The sequence below is a fragment of the Aptenodytes patagonicus genome, chromosome 5 (assembly GCF_965638725.1).
Source record: "Aptenodytes patagonicus chromosome 5, bAptPat1.pri.cur, whole genome shotgun sequence".
Taxonomy (NCBI): domain Eukaryota; kingdom Metazoa; phylum Chordata; class Aves; order Sphenisciformes; family Spheniscidae; genus Aptenodytes; species Aptenodytes patagonicus.
Window position 1 is genome coordinate 76,723,336 of NC_134953.1, and position 19,818 is coordinate 76,743,153.

A 19,818-nucleotide genomic window follows, 5' to 3' on the forward strand; every position below is an offset into this window, starting at 1 on the left:
ATCCTGGAAGTGATCATGGACTGGCCAGAAGGCAAAGATTTTTATTGCCAGAGGAGGAGGTGACGTGTGCTGAAGAGGCCCCAATGTATAATAAACTACCAGAAAATGAGAAGCAATATGCCGTGTTCACTGATGGGTCCTGTCATCTTGTGGGAAAGCATTGGAGTTAGAAGGCTGCTGTATGGAGTCCTACATGACAAGTTACAGAAACTGCTGAAGGAGAAGGTGAATCGAGTCAGTTTGCAGAGGTGAAAGCCATCCAGCTGGCTTTAGATATTGCTGACCGAGAAAAGTGGCCAGTGCTCTATCTCTATACTGACTCACGGATGGTGGCAAATGCCCTGTGGGGATGGTTGCAGCAATGGAAGCAGAGCAATTGGCAGCGCAGAGGCAAACCCATCTGGGCTGCCGCATTGTGGCAAGATATTGCTGCCTGGGTAGAGAACCTGGTTGTCAAAGTACATCACGTAGATGCTCACGTACCCAGAGTCAGGCCACTGAAGAACATCAAAACAACCAGTGGGTGGATCAGGCTGCTAAGATTGAAGTGGCTCAGGTGGATCTGGACCGGCAACATAAGGGTGAATTATTTATAGCTTGGTGGGCCCATGACACCTCAGGTCACCAAGGAAGAGATGCAACATACAGACGGGCTCGTGATCGAGGGGTGGACTTGGCCATGGACACTATTGCGCAGGTTATCCATGAATGTGAAACATGTGCTGCAATTAAACAGGCCAAGCGGTTAAAGCCCCTCTGGTATGGAGGACGATGGCTGAAATATAAATATGGGGAGGCCTGGCAGATCGATTATATCACACTCCCACAAACCCGCCAAGGCAAGCGCCACGTGCTTACAATGGTGGAGGCAACCACCGGATGGCTGGAAACATATCCCGTGCCCCATGCCACCGCCCGGAACACTATCCTGGGCCTTGAAAAGCAAGTCCTATGGCGACATGGCACCCCAGAAAGAATTGAGTCAGACAATGGGACTCATTTCCGAAACAACCTCATAAACACTTGGGCCAAGGATCATGGCATTGAGTGGGTGTATCACATCCCCTGTCATGCACCAGCCTCCGGGAAAATCAAACGATGCAATGGACTGTTAAAGACTCCACTGAGAGCCATGGGTGGTGGGACGTTCAAACATTGGGGGACACATTTAGCAAAGGCCACCTGGTCAGTCAACACTCGGGGATCTGCCAATCGAGCAGGCCCTGCCCAGTCAAAACTTTTACGTACTGTAGAAGGGGATAAAGTCCCTGTAGTGCATGTAAAAAATATGCTGGGGAAGGCAGTCTGGGTTATTCCTGCCTCGGGCAAAGGCAAACCCATTTGTGGAATTGCTTTTGCTCAGGGACCTGGGTGCACTTGGTGGGTGATGCGGGAGGATGGGGAAGTCCAATGCGTACCTCAAGGGGATTTGATTTTGGGTGAGAATAGCCAATGAATTAAATTGTATGATGTTAATTGCTATATTACACTGTATATCATCATTTTTATGGTGGCTATATGCCTTATCAACAGTATTATGGTAGGAATCACCTAGATTAATGAAGAATGAACTTTGATGAAACTCAGCAAAGTGCAGTCATGATAGAACTGGACAAGCGCAGCGATAATGGAACCAGAACTGGCTTCAGCATGCAGCAATCCAACACCACACACCACCTCTCCTGCCCTGAATGACTGTTATGACAGATGGAGCCCAAAGTCACGGACGAAATGAACTCAACGAACGTTTTAGAGGGATGGCCCATAGACTAAGGGAATGATATCTGTGTGTATGTATCAAAATACAGGAAAGGCGGTGGTGATTAATTTGGATGTGTTGGAAAGTGTGGGACCTGGGCATGAGGTAGATGGCATACAATAAGGGGTGGATACTGTCCTGGTTTTGGCTGGGATAGAGTTAATTTTCTTCCTAGTAGCTGGTACAGTGCTGTGGTTTGGATTTAGGATGAGAACAATGTTGATAACACACCGATGTTTTAGTTGTTGCTGAGCAGTGCTGACACTAGTCAAGGACTTTTCAGCTCCCCATGCTCTACCAACTGAGAAGGCTGGAGGGGCACAAGAAGCTGGGAGGGGGCACAGCCAAACTGGCCAAAGAAACATTCCATACCATGTGCCGTCACGCTCAGCACATAAACTGGGGAAAGCTGGCCGGGGGGGCCGCTGCTCGGGGACTGGCTGGGCATCGGTCAGCGGGTGGTGAGCAATTGTACTGTGCATCACCTATTTTGTGTGTTCTTTTTTCATTATTATTATTACTATTATTTTCCCTTCCTTTTCTGTCCTACTAAACTGTCTTTATCTCAACCCACGAATTTTAGGGTTTTTCTTCCTGATTCTCTCCCCCATCCCACTGCGGGGGGGAAGTGAGTGAATGTCTGTGTGGTGTTTAGCTGCCTGCCGGGTTAAACCACAACAATTACCAATGTTAAAAACAAATTATACTTTGTGTAGAGAACACATCATCATAATATGTATTTGTGGCCATAGTTTCTGGAAAACAGAAAGATGGGTCTGATGAAATTGTTATGATTTAAACCTAATGTCTGATACCTCTTGACCAAGTATGAGAGAGGGATATGACTTTTTTTGAGCAGTTATAACAATTCAAGCTTCATCACCTGGAATAAGAAGGAACCATAGCACAAATGGTGATGATGACACAGTTTTTCAAAAGTTATGTCTCTCTTGTATAAGCTAGTCTCTGCCAAATTCGAGTCTGCATTGCAAAGCATGGCAATAAAGCACAGTGACCTAAAAGCTTAGGTCATTTTCTTAATACATTGAAAGTAATTTATTTTTCCATTGCTTCATTCTCAGAAATAATTGGACCACACTGGCATGACATCTTTTATTAAAGAAATTAACATCCAAGCTGAGGCAGAAAATTTCTGCCAACTTTCAGTTTGCATCATTATAAATCAGCAAAATATAAACAGCTGAAAAGCACTACTTATAGAGGAATTGTGGGGCAATCTCCCTAAAAGAATAACAGCTCTACCTAGGAAACAGGAATTAGTTGTAAACCTGTTTGAAATGCCTTTGTTTAAATTACTGAATTCAGATATCAAACTTGACACCTTGACTTTGCAAAGATCCATTATACTGTTCATGAATGCCTTTTCAGTAAACTGTGCCTTAAAAACTTCCTTCAGTTTTTTCACTATTTGATGAAAAAGGGTTTTAACCAAGTACTATTGTAAGTACGATAGGAAGTTAACATCTATGACTTCTTGTCTTCTATTTTATGTATCTAATAAAACATAAAACAATACAATATTTGAGATCAGCTAAAAATAAATGTTGAGCAGTGAAATACCTTGGCTTTCAGATCACCGAAAGGTGTCAAGATCAAACTGAGCTGTCATTCACTTCAGGAAAAAAACTGAACAAGCTAAACAGGAACATTTAGTTTCAGTTACCATTTTTCTACCCACTCACCTAATCCAAACAAGGTAGGCAAGTGAAGCACCAAATGCTAACTGACACTGTCTGTTAAGAAATGCAGAGTACTGCATTTTGGAGGAAAAGTCTAATTCTGTATTTATTTCACACAGATTGTCCAACGATATTGACTTACGAAAGGAGTATCAGCATTTTAAGCATCAGTATGGACAGCTCAGTGAAGACATCTTTCTGTAAAACAGTCAAAACCAGAAACCAGCTAACAGGAAAAGCCAATGAAAACAGTAAGTAAAATAAAATGGAATTCTTGCTACAAATCAGTGGTTTGCTCTCACCTGAAATATTAGGTGCATTTTCTGGACCAGCAGAATATGAGTAATTATAATACTTAATGACAACAAAAATTAGGATGGATGTCAAGCACCGTACTTTAGAACTAAGAGCGTAAATGTTTGAAATTAGACTAAGATCCAGTATGAAAGCAGATGTGTGGAGTCTACACTGTCTTTCAGAGTATCTGATGCTATCCATGTACAGACAGGAGACCAGATAATTTGTGAGTCTGATCTAATAATGGTAATTCCTATGTACTTCCACATTTTCACCTGGACTTTCAAATTTATGAGCTGTGCTTATAAAAAATGATCTGTCGTCTTGTATTTTGGAAAGGCATGAGGTATTAAGTTGAGGTAAGAGTTGTTTTTATAGACGATAGATCACAGTCACATTAAAAAAACAGGTGTAAGCAAAAAATACGGTCAGAAATCAAGGAAATGCAGAAAGTAGACTTGTGTGTAGGAATTAAGCTCTTGCGGGTTATGGTCTCAATTAATAAAGGTTAGGACAAGTACTCCTATCCCCGTACAGTGGGGAAGTAAGGCAGTAATGGCACAGAAAGTTTGCAAGCGTCAATATGTTTAAAAGCCAATGCTCTGTACATCCTAAGCTTTCTAAGCATTTTTTTTCTCTACGCCCCTTATCTTCTTCTCCCCACATTATTCCCAAATTTTACTTTCTGCTCAGAAAGAGCACCTTCCCACATCTTAAGTTCCCGTAACATCCCAATCAGCTGAAGGGCATGCAAAAGGTGGGTATGAAAAGGGCAAGAACAAGAAGAGCAAACAGGAGACACAAAGAAATGGAAGCATGTCTTCTCTCTCTGTTCTGCAGATCAAAGAGATTTTATGTCCATTTCAATTTCACCCTGTAGGCCCCACTCTGAAGTTCAAACCTGTGTTATAATCAGCCTACGTTTCATGGAAGCGGAGGCTTACGGGTTTTGAGCGGCTGATACCATATCCACATTACTTCACCCACACTGGAGTTTCAAGTTGTATGAAGTGACTAAACATATAATGGTTCCCTTTGGTTGATATTAGCTGTATCGATGAGGCTGTCATTGGGAATAGTCCGTGTCATTATCCATATACACACATACACACATATATGAACTGATACATAATTAAATGTAGCTCGACTTCAGATGTATAATTTCCTTCGGTTGAAAATCAAGCAACAAACTAATACCCTGGTATAGCACTTCAGCAGAATGACAAAACCTTATCACTTAACGCTGATGACTGCATTAATAGAGCAGTTCATTAATTTCCCTGCAAACCATGCCAAATTCTACAACTAAGAGATATACCTAAGAGGTAACACAGATTTCCCAAAAGAGACCACATCAATCCCTGGAACTGTCATGCTTGCTCCACTAGTTATTAAGTTTTCAAATATCATAGTACTTTACTAACATTAAACAAGTGAACAATCTTACTGAATTTATATGGACTTAAAAATTAAGCAAGTGCAAGGCTACAGAATGGAGACCAGCACTATACAAATTACCTTCAAATTTAACTAACGTACATGGTTACAGTGTCATGATCTTACAGCTTACCTCAAGTTACATAAATTAATCTCATTCTTCTGCCATGTTTCACAACATTTGTAAATTGCTCTCCCTGATATTAATGTTTGTTACATTGGACCTACAATAAACAACATGATTTTTCATTTAATTATTAGATGATATGTTGTTCTCAGGATATAGTTGGGTGTTGTATGCCAAGTGCCAACAGCAAATAATACAGGTTTTTCCTGTTCTGAGAGAAACCAAATCAGAGCATCTTCTTATTTGTTAACCTGGACTCCATTTAAAAAAATGTATTCACATACTATTAGTGGGACAAAATATTCACTCCATAACAATTTCTTATATTCCTGACTTTGACTCACTCCTTAAAACTCAGCTGGCTAAAATCAAGATTGGCTGAGGACATGACTTGAGAATCTGAACTCTTCAGCAATTTTATTACTACTTTTTATTAAGCAGACTTTTTTTTTTTTAAGTTGTGAAATTGAAGAACTGCTTAGGCAGATACTGCTGCTTAACACTTCAGACACGGGACCATAGCCTAACACGTGCTGTTATGAGGTCTCCTGATGTCCATTATAGGGTGTTAAGGCTTCACTAGTAAATATGCCACCTTCTTCCTACAGGCTTCAGTCTTCCAGATTGCACTTTCTCATTTAAATAGCTTGCTTTCTATGGATGTTCTCACATAGCTAGTAAGAAGTTTGAACCATACCACGGACCGTATTAAAAGCACAGCTGTCAATTTGATCTTGTTTCTTCAGAGAAGCTACACACACTATTATTAATACAGGTGACAGGCGTGGTACTCTTTGCTTTGTTTTCTTCCAAGCTACCTTTCCACCTCTAGCTTTTACATTTGAGATACATTTGAATTAATGTTGCTGTTATTTGCTACCTTGGAAAACTCTCCCAGTTGACTTGTACCAAGAATACCAAGAAAACAAAACGGCTCCACTGTATAAAGTATTGAAATGCAGCAGATCTCAAATTACAGAACAAAAGGAGCTTTTGTCACAAAAACATTTGATCAGTGTGGGTGATTTTATCAAGGATACGCTTAGCCATGAGTGTTGTTGGAAACTGATGAAATAACGGATCAATAAAAACCTCATGTTTTGAACTAAGTGCCCATTTATTAATCATGCTAACAAAGTTATTCTGAAAAAAAGCAACATTCAAGAGCGGAGGCAGCAGAAGAAACAGTGGAGGACTGGATGCACGAGACAAGTTTCTTAGAAGATGATAGGTGTATGTGAAATTATTTAAGGACAAGTTAGACAAGAAATGAAACGTAATAGGACACGGTATTGGCTAGCCTTAAAAAGTGGGATAAGGACACTGCAGAAGACAAACATAGCAGAACACAAGTCATGCAGTCATGCAAACAACAAAGGTCAGCGTGGCCCAAATAGATGGACAATGTATGTAAACAAAGTTAGGCTATGTTAGATAGCTAGCTCTGTGGAAGGGTACAACCAACCTAAGCTTGGGAGGGAAGAGGACTTGTAAAGAAACGCGTAGCGATATCGCAGCGCTCTTGATCTCTGCACAGATTGAGATTAAAAGTAGCAGAAAACCTGTACTTTAAAGATTCAGTAAACCTGAAAACTTGTAGAAATTTTCATTTTTGTAATGATCTGAATATAAGCAGTTTACTTTGATGAAGAAACTACCTCTTTTTAGGTTCTTATATTTACCTACTGCCAAAGTATCTAAGATTTAAAAAACCAAGGTATTTTTACAAACATTCATTTTATAAAACAAGATTACTTTATTAATGCTGTGTGATTCTGCTGTGTATTTTTCTTGAGGATCAGAAACACTTTAAATAGTTTTTTTTTTTTTTTTCCCCAAAACACCAATGTACAGCAGATATTTTAAAGCAGGGAGATTACTGATTTGTCCAAGGTCACGGAACAAGTGCCAGAGAACTAGACTCAGTAGTCCTGACTCTAGTGCTCTAGAAAATGTGAACAATTTGGTGTTTTGAGACTCCAGCTTTTACATCAAAACATAAACTTGCCCCAGAATGCCTGATGATACCAAAGACGGGGAGCGAGAAAGAAAAGTGTACGTGGTGACTCACAATGAAGACACAGAGATTACTTCTCATCAAACCGCAGCTTCAGCCCTGCTACTCCAGGCAGACATATTTGAAAGGAACAGGAACACTCGATAAATGGACTGACCTATGCGCACACTCTTATACTACAATAACAAAAGCACAACATTCAAAGGTATTCAAGTGTTTTTAAAGGCCTGCATGAAAACCTTTTTTTAGGCTAAAAATAGATACATTGATTCTAAACGCATTTTGATCTGCATTTAAGTTTGACCAGCGAAATTGTTTTGTCATGTCAGTGTTAACCACTGCACCAATACAGGCTTTAAATACATAACCGACCAGTTCCTGTAGAAAGTACAGCCGCTTCATACACAATGCCAGGTGTCTTTCTGAGGGACGTGACCACAGGGGAAGGTCCAGTGTAAATAGTTACGCTGGCATGGGTGTTTTTGCTGGGATAGCTCGACTCGGCGAACTGTCACTAACTCTGCTGGAAGAAGCACCTGTGCGAGCGTAGCTGGTTCTGTGGGAGAAGGCTGGCTGGTACCTCCGGCTGTACCCGGCGCAGCTCTGCCCGCGACGGGGATTGTTTTCCTGGACTTACACAGGTGACAACTCCTTCCACCCTCTGCCTGAAAGTCCTCTGTGGCAGCTCCTCTCACGGCCCTAAAAAAAAAAAAAAAGGAGACAGCGTGGCAAAACTTACATCGAAGTCTCTCTTAAAGGTTTATTTGGTCTACCGTCGCCACGCTGATGCGGCATTCGTAATTCACTCAGAAATCACGCTGCACACCCCGCACAACGACCCCCCGTGGAAGCGAGCGGCCGGAGCCCCACACGGCAGGAGGTGCCAAGCCGAAGATGCCAGAGAAAATTAAAACGTAAGCTGAGGCCGCGGCGCCGGCGGGGCGCGGGGGAAGGCCCGACCTCCAGGCGAGGACAGCCGGCGGCAGGCCCGGCCCCGCTGGCGCAGGAGGAAACGCCCCTTCCATTTCGCCCGCCGCGGGGGCGCGCCCGCTGGCGTGGGAGATGGGGAAGGAGCGGTAATTACCGTCGCCGCCGTTGCACAACCTGCCCGCGCCGTCGCTCCCCAGGCGAAGCCCGGCGCGGCGTGCTGCCGGCTGTCCCGCCGGCGGAGGCGAGGCCGGGTGGGCGCCGCCCCCCTCCCGGCATTCCCTGCGCCCGTTCGGCTGGCCTCGGCTCCGCTCGGCTCGGCTGGGCTCCGCGGCTGCACTCGCGCCATGGCCGCCTACAGCAAGTACCTCACCGTGCGCCACTCCGCCATCGCCGGCGCCACCGCCGCCGCCTGCGCGCTCCTCTGCCTGCTCAACAAGCGGCGGGCGGCGGCCCAGCACGGGTGAGCGGGGAGGGCCGGGGGCCAGGCCTGGGGTGCGCGGGGCGGGAGGGGCGCCGGGGGCTGAGCCGCAGTGCGAGCGCTGGGAGGCCGAGGCAAGCGGGAGCTGTGGTCGCCCTCCTCGGCTCTCGGCCTGACGGAGGGGCAGCCCGCGTCCCTGCTGTTACGGGGCGCTGCTGCCGACACCCTCCTCCCGGGGAGGTGGTCCCTGTGGAGAGGGGCCGGGCTGCTTCCCCCTCCGGCCTCCCCTGAGGCGCAGTCGATGCCGCTCTTGCGAGTGTCCAACCGCCGCCACCTCGTTACTCCAATTATATTAGTTTTCTCCATTTTCCTGACTGTGAGCTAATATTAACGAACAGTTGACTCCTAGGGATGTCCTAGGACGCCCTATCTGCATAGGCAAATAATGGACCCCAGCTGTTGTTTTAATGCTGCCGTGTGGCAATAAGGTACACGGATCACAATTTCAGAGAGGTACCATCTGGTTACGTTGCCTGTGAGGATGCCTTGCTGGCATACGTGTGCTAGGCTGTGTATTTGTTAATCGCCTGTGAAGCACTTGGGTACCATAAAGTGTGGCAGATGAAGAATATACCTCAGACTCAATCCTTTCATGATTCGAGTGTATGTGTGGCTCTAGATTATTGACCGTAAGCTAAAGACCCGGTATGTTACAGTAGTACAGTTAGATACCGTGTAGCTGCTACAAACTTACCCTGGTGCTAGATCTCGATGGTGAAATGGACTTACTTAACAGACTTAAGTAATACCATACCTGCGATTAAGCAACAATCCAGTTTTATTTTACCTAATTCCTTTCATACACGTGGTATCTTCAAGGGCTGCTTCATGAAGTTAGGTAACTTTGTCATACAACATGTCAGAAATTGATATACTGCTAACAATTCATGCATTTGCTACCTTACGTTGTTTGCATGAGAGTAGAAACAAGATCCCAAACTGTTGCTGAGAGTTGCTCTTCTATCAAACTCCTAGGGAGGGATGATATTTTTCAGGTATCTCTGCTTAATTTAGTGAAACACTGTTGGAAAAAAGGAGAAAAGCTATATAGAAAGGCATAGAAATGGTGAGCTGTGAGAGTTACTGACTGCAGTGCAAGATTTTCACGCTTAATGCATTATAATGGTGTTTGTAAGAAAGACTAGGCTATACAAATGTTCTGGGAGCATCTACGTTTTAATTCAGATCAAGAGTATTCTTTTAAAGTGAGTCTCCCAGTTGTCCACACCTACCTCGCTCTGCCTTTATTGAGGAGTGATCTTGGAGCACGCAAACGAGATTACATGAGGATCGGAGCACATCTTCAACTGTAAATGCAAGTCCAGTGTAGTTCTGAAGTGCATTTAGTATATTCCCACTACTAGTAGCATACATTTGACAGGAGCAGGCTAGAACTTGTCCAGAGTAATCTTCCTATCCCTGAAATAAATATAATGTGGGTCCTGGGTTGTCCCCATAAACTGTTTTGCTTGCACATCTTCTGATGTTGCTGTGCAGGACTTGACAATGGCAATGCATCTATTAGCCTGAGAGTCAATATACTGAAAGTGTGAGCCTTAATGCTGAAGACTATATTTGGAATGCGTCCTTCCTGTATGAATCTTGATTTTCCTAGGTATAGTGTTAAAAATCTGAGGCATTCGTATGTATTAGGTGAACCAAACACTATTACAAGACGAGTGAGAATTGGAAAGTGGAGATAATTTATGAATTATGTTCCAGCTAATTCAGCAGTTGAATGGAGTTGAAATAGCCTGAGCTAATCCGTCCCTTTTCCTCTATCTGTACTGCAGTCTTTCTGATACCTCATCCTTTGCTGCTGTAATCTTCCTCTCTCAAGCCATTTTGCATTCTCAAATCTATTAGAAATGCAGTTGCTAAAATAAGTACCATGCTTGCAAAATTGATTGTTCCACTTGTGCCTATGTGTTGCTTTACGCTTTTGAGTCCCTCCACAGCTTAGGTCTTATTTACTCCTGGTACTGTATTGTGGCCATAGATTCCAGACTCTTAACATCCAACATTCAGTTGTTTCAATAATAGCTGTGCCGCTGCTTGAATGCTATTTTTGAGCGTGGTTTTTGCCCACTGGTCTTCGTTCTTGTCTCCATGTTTCCCCGTGAGGCAAACCTTGCCAGGAGCCTTACAGAATGCTACCTATCTAGACTAGGCAGTAGGTAAGCTACATTGCCTATACCACCAGCCTTAGACAAAGCATCCAGGTATTACCATTGCCTCATCCTCCTTTCGTTTCATTAGTTCATTTATCATTCATTTCTTAATGCTTTGTTGCTAATGTAAATTATAGCATACTTTTGGAAAGGATTGTCATTGTGCCAAATCTTTATGTATTCCAGCATAGTTGTGGTAGTATATGATGCTGACATATAATAACAAGTGGCAAACCTTTGTGCAGTAACGATAAAAATCTCCAGGGCCTAGTGTGCCCTCTAATTTCTGTGTTGTATTTCTCTCTGCCTGTTTGGGAAGAGGGAGAAGTTGGGAGGGTACGGCTGTCCTGAATTTATTTAGTTATTCCTGTGGAGAAGAATTTCACTTGCAGTCTAGGTAGTCTGGAAGAGGCGTGGTAGTGCATTTCCTGCTTGAGGTTAACTGAGTGAAGTGTGTGAGGAACAGTGGTTATTTAGTTTTATGTGTGTGAATTCCTGTGTTCACCTTGGTATATCATGCCTGAAGATGTTGTGTCATGTTAGTGTGAGATGAATTTCAGCTTCTTGAGTTCTGGAAGGTGAAATTCTAGTGTTGAGCTCCCTAAGGGCAAAGGTGAATGTTGCAGACTTGAATATAAACAGCAAAACACTGGCCTTAACATTCAAGTGAACCATGGAAGTGTTCTAGCGCAACTGTAAACTTTACCTGCAAAACTTATTCTTTCCTCACATAGTTTATTTAAGAATACACACTTAAGTATTTATGCTTAGCATATCTTATTTTGAACATAAAGTATGTATATTATATCATGTTTTCCTGGAATAACTGTCTGTTTTCTGTTTTATTTTGTGTGCTTTTTTTTTTTTTAGTTTTTGCTGGAATGTCAGCAATAGTTCAGTATCACTGCTGGCCAAAGTTGAAAAGTAAAATAACATATAAATTAAAAAATCTTCTTCTAGCAAATCAAATGTGTTTGAATGTGCAATAAAAAAGTTATCTTAGACTTTTCATGTTGTGTGTGTTACTTTTGATATAGAATAATCAGTTATAGAAATGATAACAGGAAGGAAAGAAGAGGCAACTTTCACCTACTTTGCTGCTGCCAGACAATAGGGGCAAGGTCCAGTACAACTCATATCAAGTAGTAATGTATGAATAATTAAGCTGTATGTGTTATGCTAACCTACCTTAGTAGGTCAAAGATCACTTAATTAGTGCTAACTGGATTAGTCACAGATGTTCTTCCGTAAGAGCTATTACATCACTCATCAGTTTTGAAGGATTGAGAGGTGGTATTGCTTGCACTTCAGAATATATTTTAACCACAACTTTCTAAAATCCTCCAAAGTAGAACAACATAGAGCTGTTTGCTTATAGTAACCTGTTAGTATTCCACGTTACTTCCTTGGAGTAAAGTGCGGAAAGAAAAATGCACTGTTTTTCTATTCGAGTTGCTGTCCTCAAGAAGTCTGTTTCCTTGGAAAAACTTCATTTCTTCTTGGGAGGGGGGGAAGTTGTTATATGTAAATGCAGTTATGACTTCAGTTGTAGTATTTGGGGTTTTTAGAATCATAAGAAGTTGTCTTGTTTGAAAGACTACATTATCCTGGGTATATGATACAGGAAAAACCAATCATGACTTTAATCCATCATGAGCTGTTTCTGCAAATGGAATTCCATGACTCCAGCACTGATGATCAGTGTCTGACAGTTGAAAATGTCACCTCCATTTAGAGAAATGACTCATAAATCTGTTTTAAAGACCAGTGGTTCTGGTTTTTTTTTTTTTCACTATTGAATATTGGAGAAAGATTTATAGAGTGGAAAAATGAAGGAAAACCAGCCGGTCAGGTCAATGTTCTTTGTACTTTGTCCCCCATCAGTTAAAATCAAGAAAAAAGTTTAATGCCCGAGACTTTGTCACTGAGCAAGGTCTGAAAAGACTGATTTTTTTGAAAATTTTTTTTTCAAGTAATAAAAAGTATTGAAATAAAACTTTGAACTAATCTTTACTATTTTCCTAAATGATGTTTTGTACTGTAATACAAGCACCGTCTGGTTGTGTGCAAACACAAAAGACAAATGTTTCTCTTTTAACAGCTGCTGTTACTAGGGTATAGCAGTTTGTTGCTATGAATTACTATTTTAATTGAACACAGATGGTCTCAACCTTACTGACAATGCTTGGGTGGGGATTGTAGTTCATATTTTGTGCCATATTTAAAAAAAAAAAAAAAGGCCAAAACTGTTGAAATGCTGAGACCCTCTTCACACCCCCTGCCCCTCAACCTTTACATTTCTGCTTTTCCCGTTTGGTTCACCTAAACATAGTAGTTCTTTAAACAAAGATACTAAACCCACATTAAATATAAACACTCAAAAAGATGGTAAATGCTGAAATAGGGTTATACAGTATGGGATAGTCAAAGGAAAAAAATAATGTACAACATACGTAAAATAAAATGAAGTTTTATGTGTTACCTTTCACCCACAAAAATCTAATCCCATGTCTGTTTTATGAGCTTTGGCTTGAATATTAGACATTACTGCCTCAAACAAGAAGCAGCAGAATATGCTTAAGATTTGATTGCTTCAGAAATAAAACCTTAAGGGGTGTTACATAAAGGAGCTGGATATTGTCTGTTATCCCTCTAGTGAGAATTGTTCCTGAATATCCATGTAGTTTAATATAAAGTACTTGCACAAGTGGAGAATGAACTTGGATTACTTTCAGAAAGAAGGTATTTAACTCATACAGCTTTCTGCTGGAAGAAGGGACTGAAAGGAGATAGAAGGTAATTAGGGTAAAGAGTTTGGAACTGCAAGATTAGGGAAAGGGAAGAAACAGAATGGAGTTAATAGGAAGGAATTTGTAATATATGGAAAGGTGACAAAATAAACTTTAGAATCCGCTCCTAGACACAGTGGCCTTTCCTATGGCCCAGCCATGTCCATTAGCATCTGAGAGGATATTAGGTTATGGACATTTAATTTTGTATAAATTGAACTTCTGAAACCCAAATGTTCGGCATCCCTCCTGTGGAGAGAAAAATACATTGTTCTTCCCCTACGTGTGCTTGGGGCTTTAGAGGTTAAACATGGCTAAATCAAGGGGAAAGGCTCACTTGAGTTGGGAGGTCAACAGAGTTGTTGACACAGTGTATATCAAATAGGGTTTTACACAGTTCATCTTAGGTGACGCACGACCTATGCACTTGCCTGTCACTGGGCTTCTCAGCCTTTTTCTTCTGGCAGAGTGGAAGTAGATGTTCTGCTTAGTCATCGGCTAGACTCCCCGTGAACCTACAGTTTGGAAGTAATTGATACAAGTACAATCAGAAGTGATAGACACGTGTTCAAACAGTTGGAGGAGCTTTCAAATATAACACAGGAGTTTAAACATAGCAAGTGGCAGTTGTAACTTGAAGCAAGTCATGCATTTTTATTCTGTTTTTGTGTATTTAGGATGTTACTCTCTTTTCTTAGTTTGCCTCATTTCTTTAGGTTCTGAAGATGTTTGGGTGAGCCTTGCTAGTGTACTTTGCATGAAGGGACCTGTTCTAGTTGGAGTCCCCCCTGCCTGTTTGACAAGAAGGGTGAAATTACATTGCTGCAGATTAATAGACTGCTTCCACGTATGTAGAAGCTTTAGGAGGGAACCTGTGCTGCTTTGTGAAAAGGTGGCCAGTGTCAAAAAACCTCCGAACACCTCTCTACACAACTACATTGAAGTAGGTTTATCCAGAATGTGAATGTGACTGTTCAGTCCACTACTTGCTGTATGTGCACTAGCATTAAAAAAAAAAAAAAAAAAAGACAAAATGTACAGATAGGATTACTAGAAAATGCATCTAAAATCCAATCTTGTAGAAAAATCTGCCTGGGGCTCAGAAAATCTGTCTTCAGCTGGAGGGTGTGGAGGCAGGAGAAACCAGATGACTCAGTCCTACTCCTAGCATTCAGACTGCCTTTGTTTTGGGCCCGGGTAGTTAATTAGTGGTTTCTCTCTTATTAAGTTGCATAAAATGATTGCTGTCTAAGCCAAAATCTAGTGTAAGTGTGTGTGACACTGTGAAACTATTTTCTTTTTTCACTTTGCAGGGAACTAGCTAGAAGTCTTTTTCCACTGTTACCCATGAGGGAGATCTACAGCCACAGCTCAGGCCAGAGCACAAGCTTACCAAAAAACTAATAGCTCTAAGGTTTTTCTTTACATGTTACTTTGTTATCGAGATGCAGGCTTCTACTGAAACTTAGAATTTCCTATACAACAGTTCTGCCTTGTTGCCACCTTCTCAAATGTTTGTAGAAACTTTTTGAGCTTTAGCAATGCAGAGCAACTCAGAGCCCCTGCTTGCAGTGACATAGATGTCTGTGACCTTCTCAAGAGTCCCCTTCTTGGTTGCCTGAATGCATTCCCCTTACATTATTTTTGGTTATGCTGCAACTAGCCACCAACCTAGAGCCAAGAAAATTGTGCTCTTGGTTTCTGTTTGTGCTCAGGGTGTACTGTATAAATGGGCATGCTTTTGGACTGTGCCCAGGCTTCTGAGTAAGGTTGCTGCCCTTGACCTGAAATAACTGTACTGTTGCTCTCTGTTCCTCTGTGTGGGGTATGCAATATGAAGCTGTGTCTACCAATGAGCGTGCTATGAGTGACGCTATACTTTTCTCATTATAGCTGTTATTTCTTCACACTGTAACAAGGTATGCTGTTGCATTCCATCTTCAGTCATTTGAATTGTATCCTGTCTTTACAATGTCACAGTAGTATCTTGACTGCAAAACTGACCTGAAAACTGCACAAATAATCGTGAACTATTACAAAATCATTTATCTTGTGTGTTTTTTTTTTTAAACCTGTGAAAATTGCCCAGTGCCATTCTAGAATGTAGGGTCTGCAAAATACAAATACAAAGGTTGCTTAGAGGTAACAACCCTTTGAAAAGCTCTACTTATCCCTAAAACAGATATTCTTCCTTTGCACTGTGTTGGGCAGAAGCTGGTCATCCTACTTTACAGGAGGAAGGTAGCATGACCTGAAATTTGTAGCTTTTTTTGCACTTAAGCACAACGTAACATTTTCCAACCCTTATTTCCTCTTCACCTGTCATTAAACTGGAAGTCTTGCTTATCTCTCTCTTCATCTGCAGTTCCCTGTTGTTATGCTTAGATCGGTGTAGATTGTTTCCACTGAACTTTGTTCTGGAAGGAGACAGGTATTTCTAGAGACAGTAATCCTTTAACTTTTTCCTGTTTGCTAATAAATACCACAGAACGAGTATTGCCGAGAACTTTCAGTAACTAGACTCAACGGCCTCTTGAAGTGATTTGAGAAACTGGGAAAAGCCTTTCTTCTTCAGTAGTGTTGAGAATGATCCTTTCTGAGTAACTACCAGTCGCATGTTTCTTTAGAGAGAATAGCTTCTCTGGTATGGAAATAGAGTTAAACCCAAAGACTGAGTGCTGTGACCAACACTTATTTGGAGACTGAAATTGCGTGGTATTATCATCAATTTTTCTGCCTCCCCCCTGTGCTACGCTGCTGCCCTCGAAGTAGGATCAGCTGCCAAATGCCTGTACAGAGTCCTGAAACTCTTTATTAGTTTCTTTAAAAATTCTTGCTGGTTTTGGCTGATCATGTTTCTCGGTGTTGGGGAAAGGTGTTTTGTTCTATTGCCTACTGTCTATTGGGTAAGTACTTGCCTATTTGCTTATCTTTAGTGAGTTGCTATTCAGTTACCATGCATGGATGAATGAAAAGTTTTTGGTGTAGTTGTGTCATCCCAGTACTGCTGATACCTTTCTTCACTTGTTGCATGTATGCTTGCTGTAAAAGCTCTGTGCAGTTAAATAGTGGGTAGCAGGCTACATCTGAGATGCTGCTTTTCCTGAAACTTCTTCAGGTGATACATGTCCCATTACATCTCTAGCCTGTGCGTGTTTTTTAAAAAAAAAAAAAAAAAATCACAGAATGATTTAGGATAGAAGGCACCTCGAGGTCACTTAATCCAAGTGTCTGCTCAAAGCAGGATCCACATTGAATTCAGACCAGGTTGTTGAGGGCATTGTGCAGTCAGATCTTGAAAACATCCAGTGACAGATTCCACGGTCTTTGGACAACTTGTTACAATGCTCTGTTATTGTAATAGTGGGGTTTTTTTTTAATTTTTTTTTCCTTATATCCAGTTAGAAACTCCCCGATTCAGTTCATGACTGTTGTCTCTCTTTCTTCTGCCATCTGCACATGTAAAGAGTCTGGCTGTGTCTCCTCAGTGGCCTCTTAGGTAATGGAAAGCTGCTATTAGGTTCTCCCAATGCCACCTTTTCTCCAGGATGATCAAGCCCTCTTCCCTCAGCTTCTCCTTATAGGGCTAGTGCTCCACCCTCCTGACCACCATGATGGCCCTCTGCTGTACCTGCTCAAGTTTATCAATATATTATTTTGTACTGGGGGTCCAAAACTGATCATAGTACTCCTTGTCATAAATGGTAACCTTGATAAGGAGAGTCTAAGATGGTGCTGTAGTTAAAAGTGGCTTTTCATGTACGCCTGTTGTAGTCACTGAAGGGTTAGTTTGATTTGAGTCTGACTTTAAACATCATGAACATAGAGGATCATTTTGAAAGAATGCTTTGTTTTGTTTAGCATGAAGGTAGCAGTCAGAGGAAACACCATGAAAATTGATGTAGATTAAACTCATGCTGATCTTTATATTTTGTTACCATGGATGGTCGTGGTGGATGAAAGTTGGGGTTTTTTAATTACTATTATTTTAATAGGACTAAATCTTTATAGAAGCTCCTTCTCTCCCCATCCCCAGTATAGAGGAAGGTTTTTACAGAATTACTTAGTCTAGGTATTCTGGAAGTTTATTCCGTAGATAGCTCATCTGAATCAAAAGTACTTTGTATCTCATTCTACGTGATTTGTTCTTGGCTTTGTCATCCGCATTGCTGCGGGGGGGTTGCTGCATCAACCATGGTGATCTATGGATGAAGTTCTGCCTTTGAAAATAGAACTTGACTAATTGATTGCTTTAAAATTTAAGCCTGACACTGTGGAAGTTTGGAGAAAGACTTGACTACTGTACTAGTAGTACCTGCTGAATACAAGCAGAGAGATGTCGTGGTTTAACCTCAGCTGGCAACTGAGCACCACACAGCTGCTCGCTCACTCTCCACCCCCCGCCCCCAGTGAGATGGGGAGAGAATTGGAAGAGTAAAAGTGAGAAAACGCATGGGTTGAGATAAGAACAGTTTAATAATTAAAAAAAAAAAAAAGGAAAAAAAAAATAGAATATACAAAGCAAGTGATGCACAGTGCAATTGCTCACCACCCGCTGACCGATGCCCAGCCAGTCCCCGAGCAGCGGCCCCCCCGGCCAGCTTTCCCCAGTTTATGTACTGAGCGTGACGTCCCATGGTATGGAATGTCCCTTTGGCCAGTTGGGGTCAGCTGTCCTGGCTGTGCCCCCTCCCAGCTTCTTGTGCCCCTCCAGCCTGCTCAGTCGGTAGAGCATGGGGAGCTGAAAAGTCCTTGACTAGTGTAAGCACTGCTCAACAACAACTAAAACATCGTTGTGTTATCAACATTGTTCTCATCCTAAATCCAAAACACAGCACTGTGCCAGCTACTAGGAAGAAAATTAACTCTATCCCAGCCGAAACCAGGACAGATGTATATAATTAAGATTTTTAATGCTTCCATAGAAAAAAGTAAAGAAACTATGCAGAAACACTTTTTAAGTGCTGTTTCGTCTTGGAATATTCTGTGTTCCTATCCTTAACCAAAACTATTCCTATCCAAATCAATAGATTTGGCTCAGTGCTAGAAATATTTTAGTACCATAATTTTTCTTACATTTTTCCTACATATTGTCTGGGTAACCCTTCTCAAAAACCTCACCATCACCACCCCTCCTTGTCTGTGAGGGCATGAAGGAAGCTCAAAAGTCTGCCCATTACCTACTTGCTACTTAATGAAGTCTGTTATTTCGTTACTGTATTGGCAGGTCTTTTTTCATAACTCCCTAGCAGTAAACTTAGTTTCAGTCAAGCATCTTCCATGTGGAAAAACTGAAAAGCAAGCAGACAGTGGAGATGTTATAGTAAGTTAAGTAATTCTGCTACACAACTCTGTATTCTATGGGTACAGTAAGAGTTTGGAAGAAAGCTAGCTTTTTTTATTTCTACAGGTTTTAATATTTCAGAGAAAAATCAGAGCGGTTCAATTTTGACTAAATGTTACTGTATTAATTTGTGCTTGACTCATGCTTTCAAAATATTCTGTCCATGCATAAATTGTCATGGTTCAGTTTAAAATCACATTATTATTTTTAAGCTGCAAAGTTAGGCATTCATAAGTTCAATGAATGATAATAATAATTTACTTTCCTGGATGAGATTGTTTTATGGTGTATGCCAGACTTTTTTTTTCTTGCCATGAAGTCATCTTTTGAATATTTGTTCTTGTAGTTGTCTTTTGTCACCGTACCTTTTTTTTTTGGTCGCCTAAAGCAAGGTTCTGTATTCTCTTAGTATCTGTAATGTAACTATTGAATTCTTTTTGATAAAATCTAATGCCTCAGGGTTGCTCATGGCTGGAAGTTAAAAAGCAATCCAAATCCAGGGAAGGGCAGGAGAAAAATCTCAGGACTTTCTGATATAGAAGGAAAAGGGGAGAAATGCATGGTGAACGGTCACTGCACCGTTCTGACTTCGAGGTAGAGAGGAACAGGAATGTGTTCCCTGTGGGACACATTTCACATCACTGCTGAATCCAGTGCTACTCCCATTCAAACAGTCTGGAAGTTGTTTTTACTTTGGGGTCTTTCATTGTCCCAGCCAGTCCAGCTTCAGCCTTGATACATACGCTCAGGGAAGGGTTTCATTGTGAGT

At 41.5% G+C, this 19,818-nt stretch overlaps 1 protein-coding gene and 1 long non-coding RNA gene across 3 annotated transcripts in view; one reads left to right on the plus strand and one right to left on the minus strand.

Moving 5' to 3' along the window:
* Positions 1 to 2,858: 2,858 nt before the first annotated feature.
* Positions 2,859 to 8,491, minus strand: LOC143160202 (uncharacterized). The gene is made up of 2 exons (XR_012995349.1): positions 8,422 to 8,491; positions 2,859 to 8,036 (listed from the first exon to the last, which is right to left on the minus strand). It is a non-coding gene; the product is annotated as an uncharacterized LOC143160202 (long non-coding RNA).
* Positions 8,492 to 8,565: 74 nt separating this feature from the next.
* ABCD3 (ATP binding cassette subfamily D member 3) overlaps positions 8,566 to 19,818 on the plus strand; it is a 36,395-nt gene continuing 25,142 nt past the window's right edge. For both annotated transcript variants that reach the window (XM_076337778.1, XM_076337779.1), the window contains exon 1: positions 8,566 to 8,727. In XM_076337778.1, the coding sequence (XP_076193893.1) occupies positions 8,612 to 8,727 (116 nt within the window). In that variant the 5' untranslated portion in view covers positions 8,566 to 8,611. The remainder of the gene's footprint in view (positions 8,728 to 19,818) is intronic.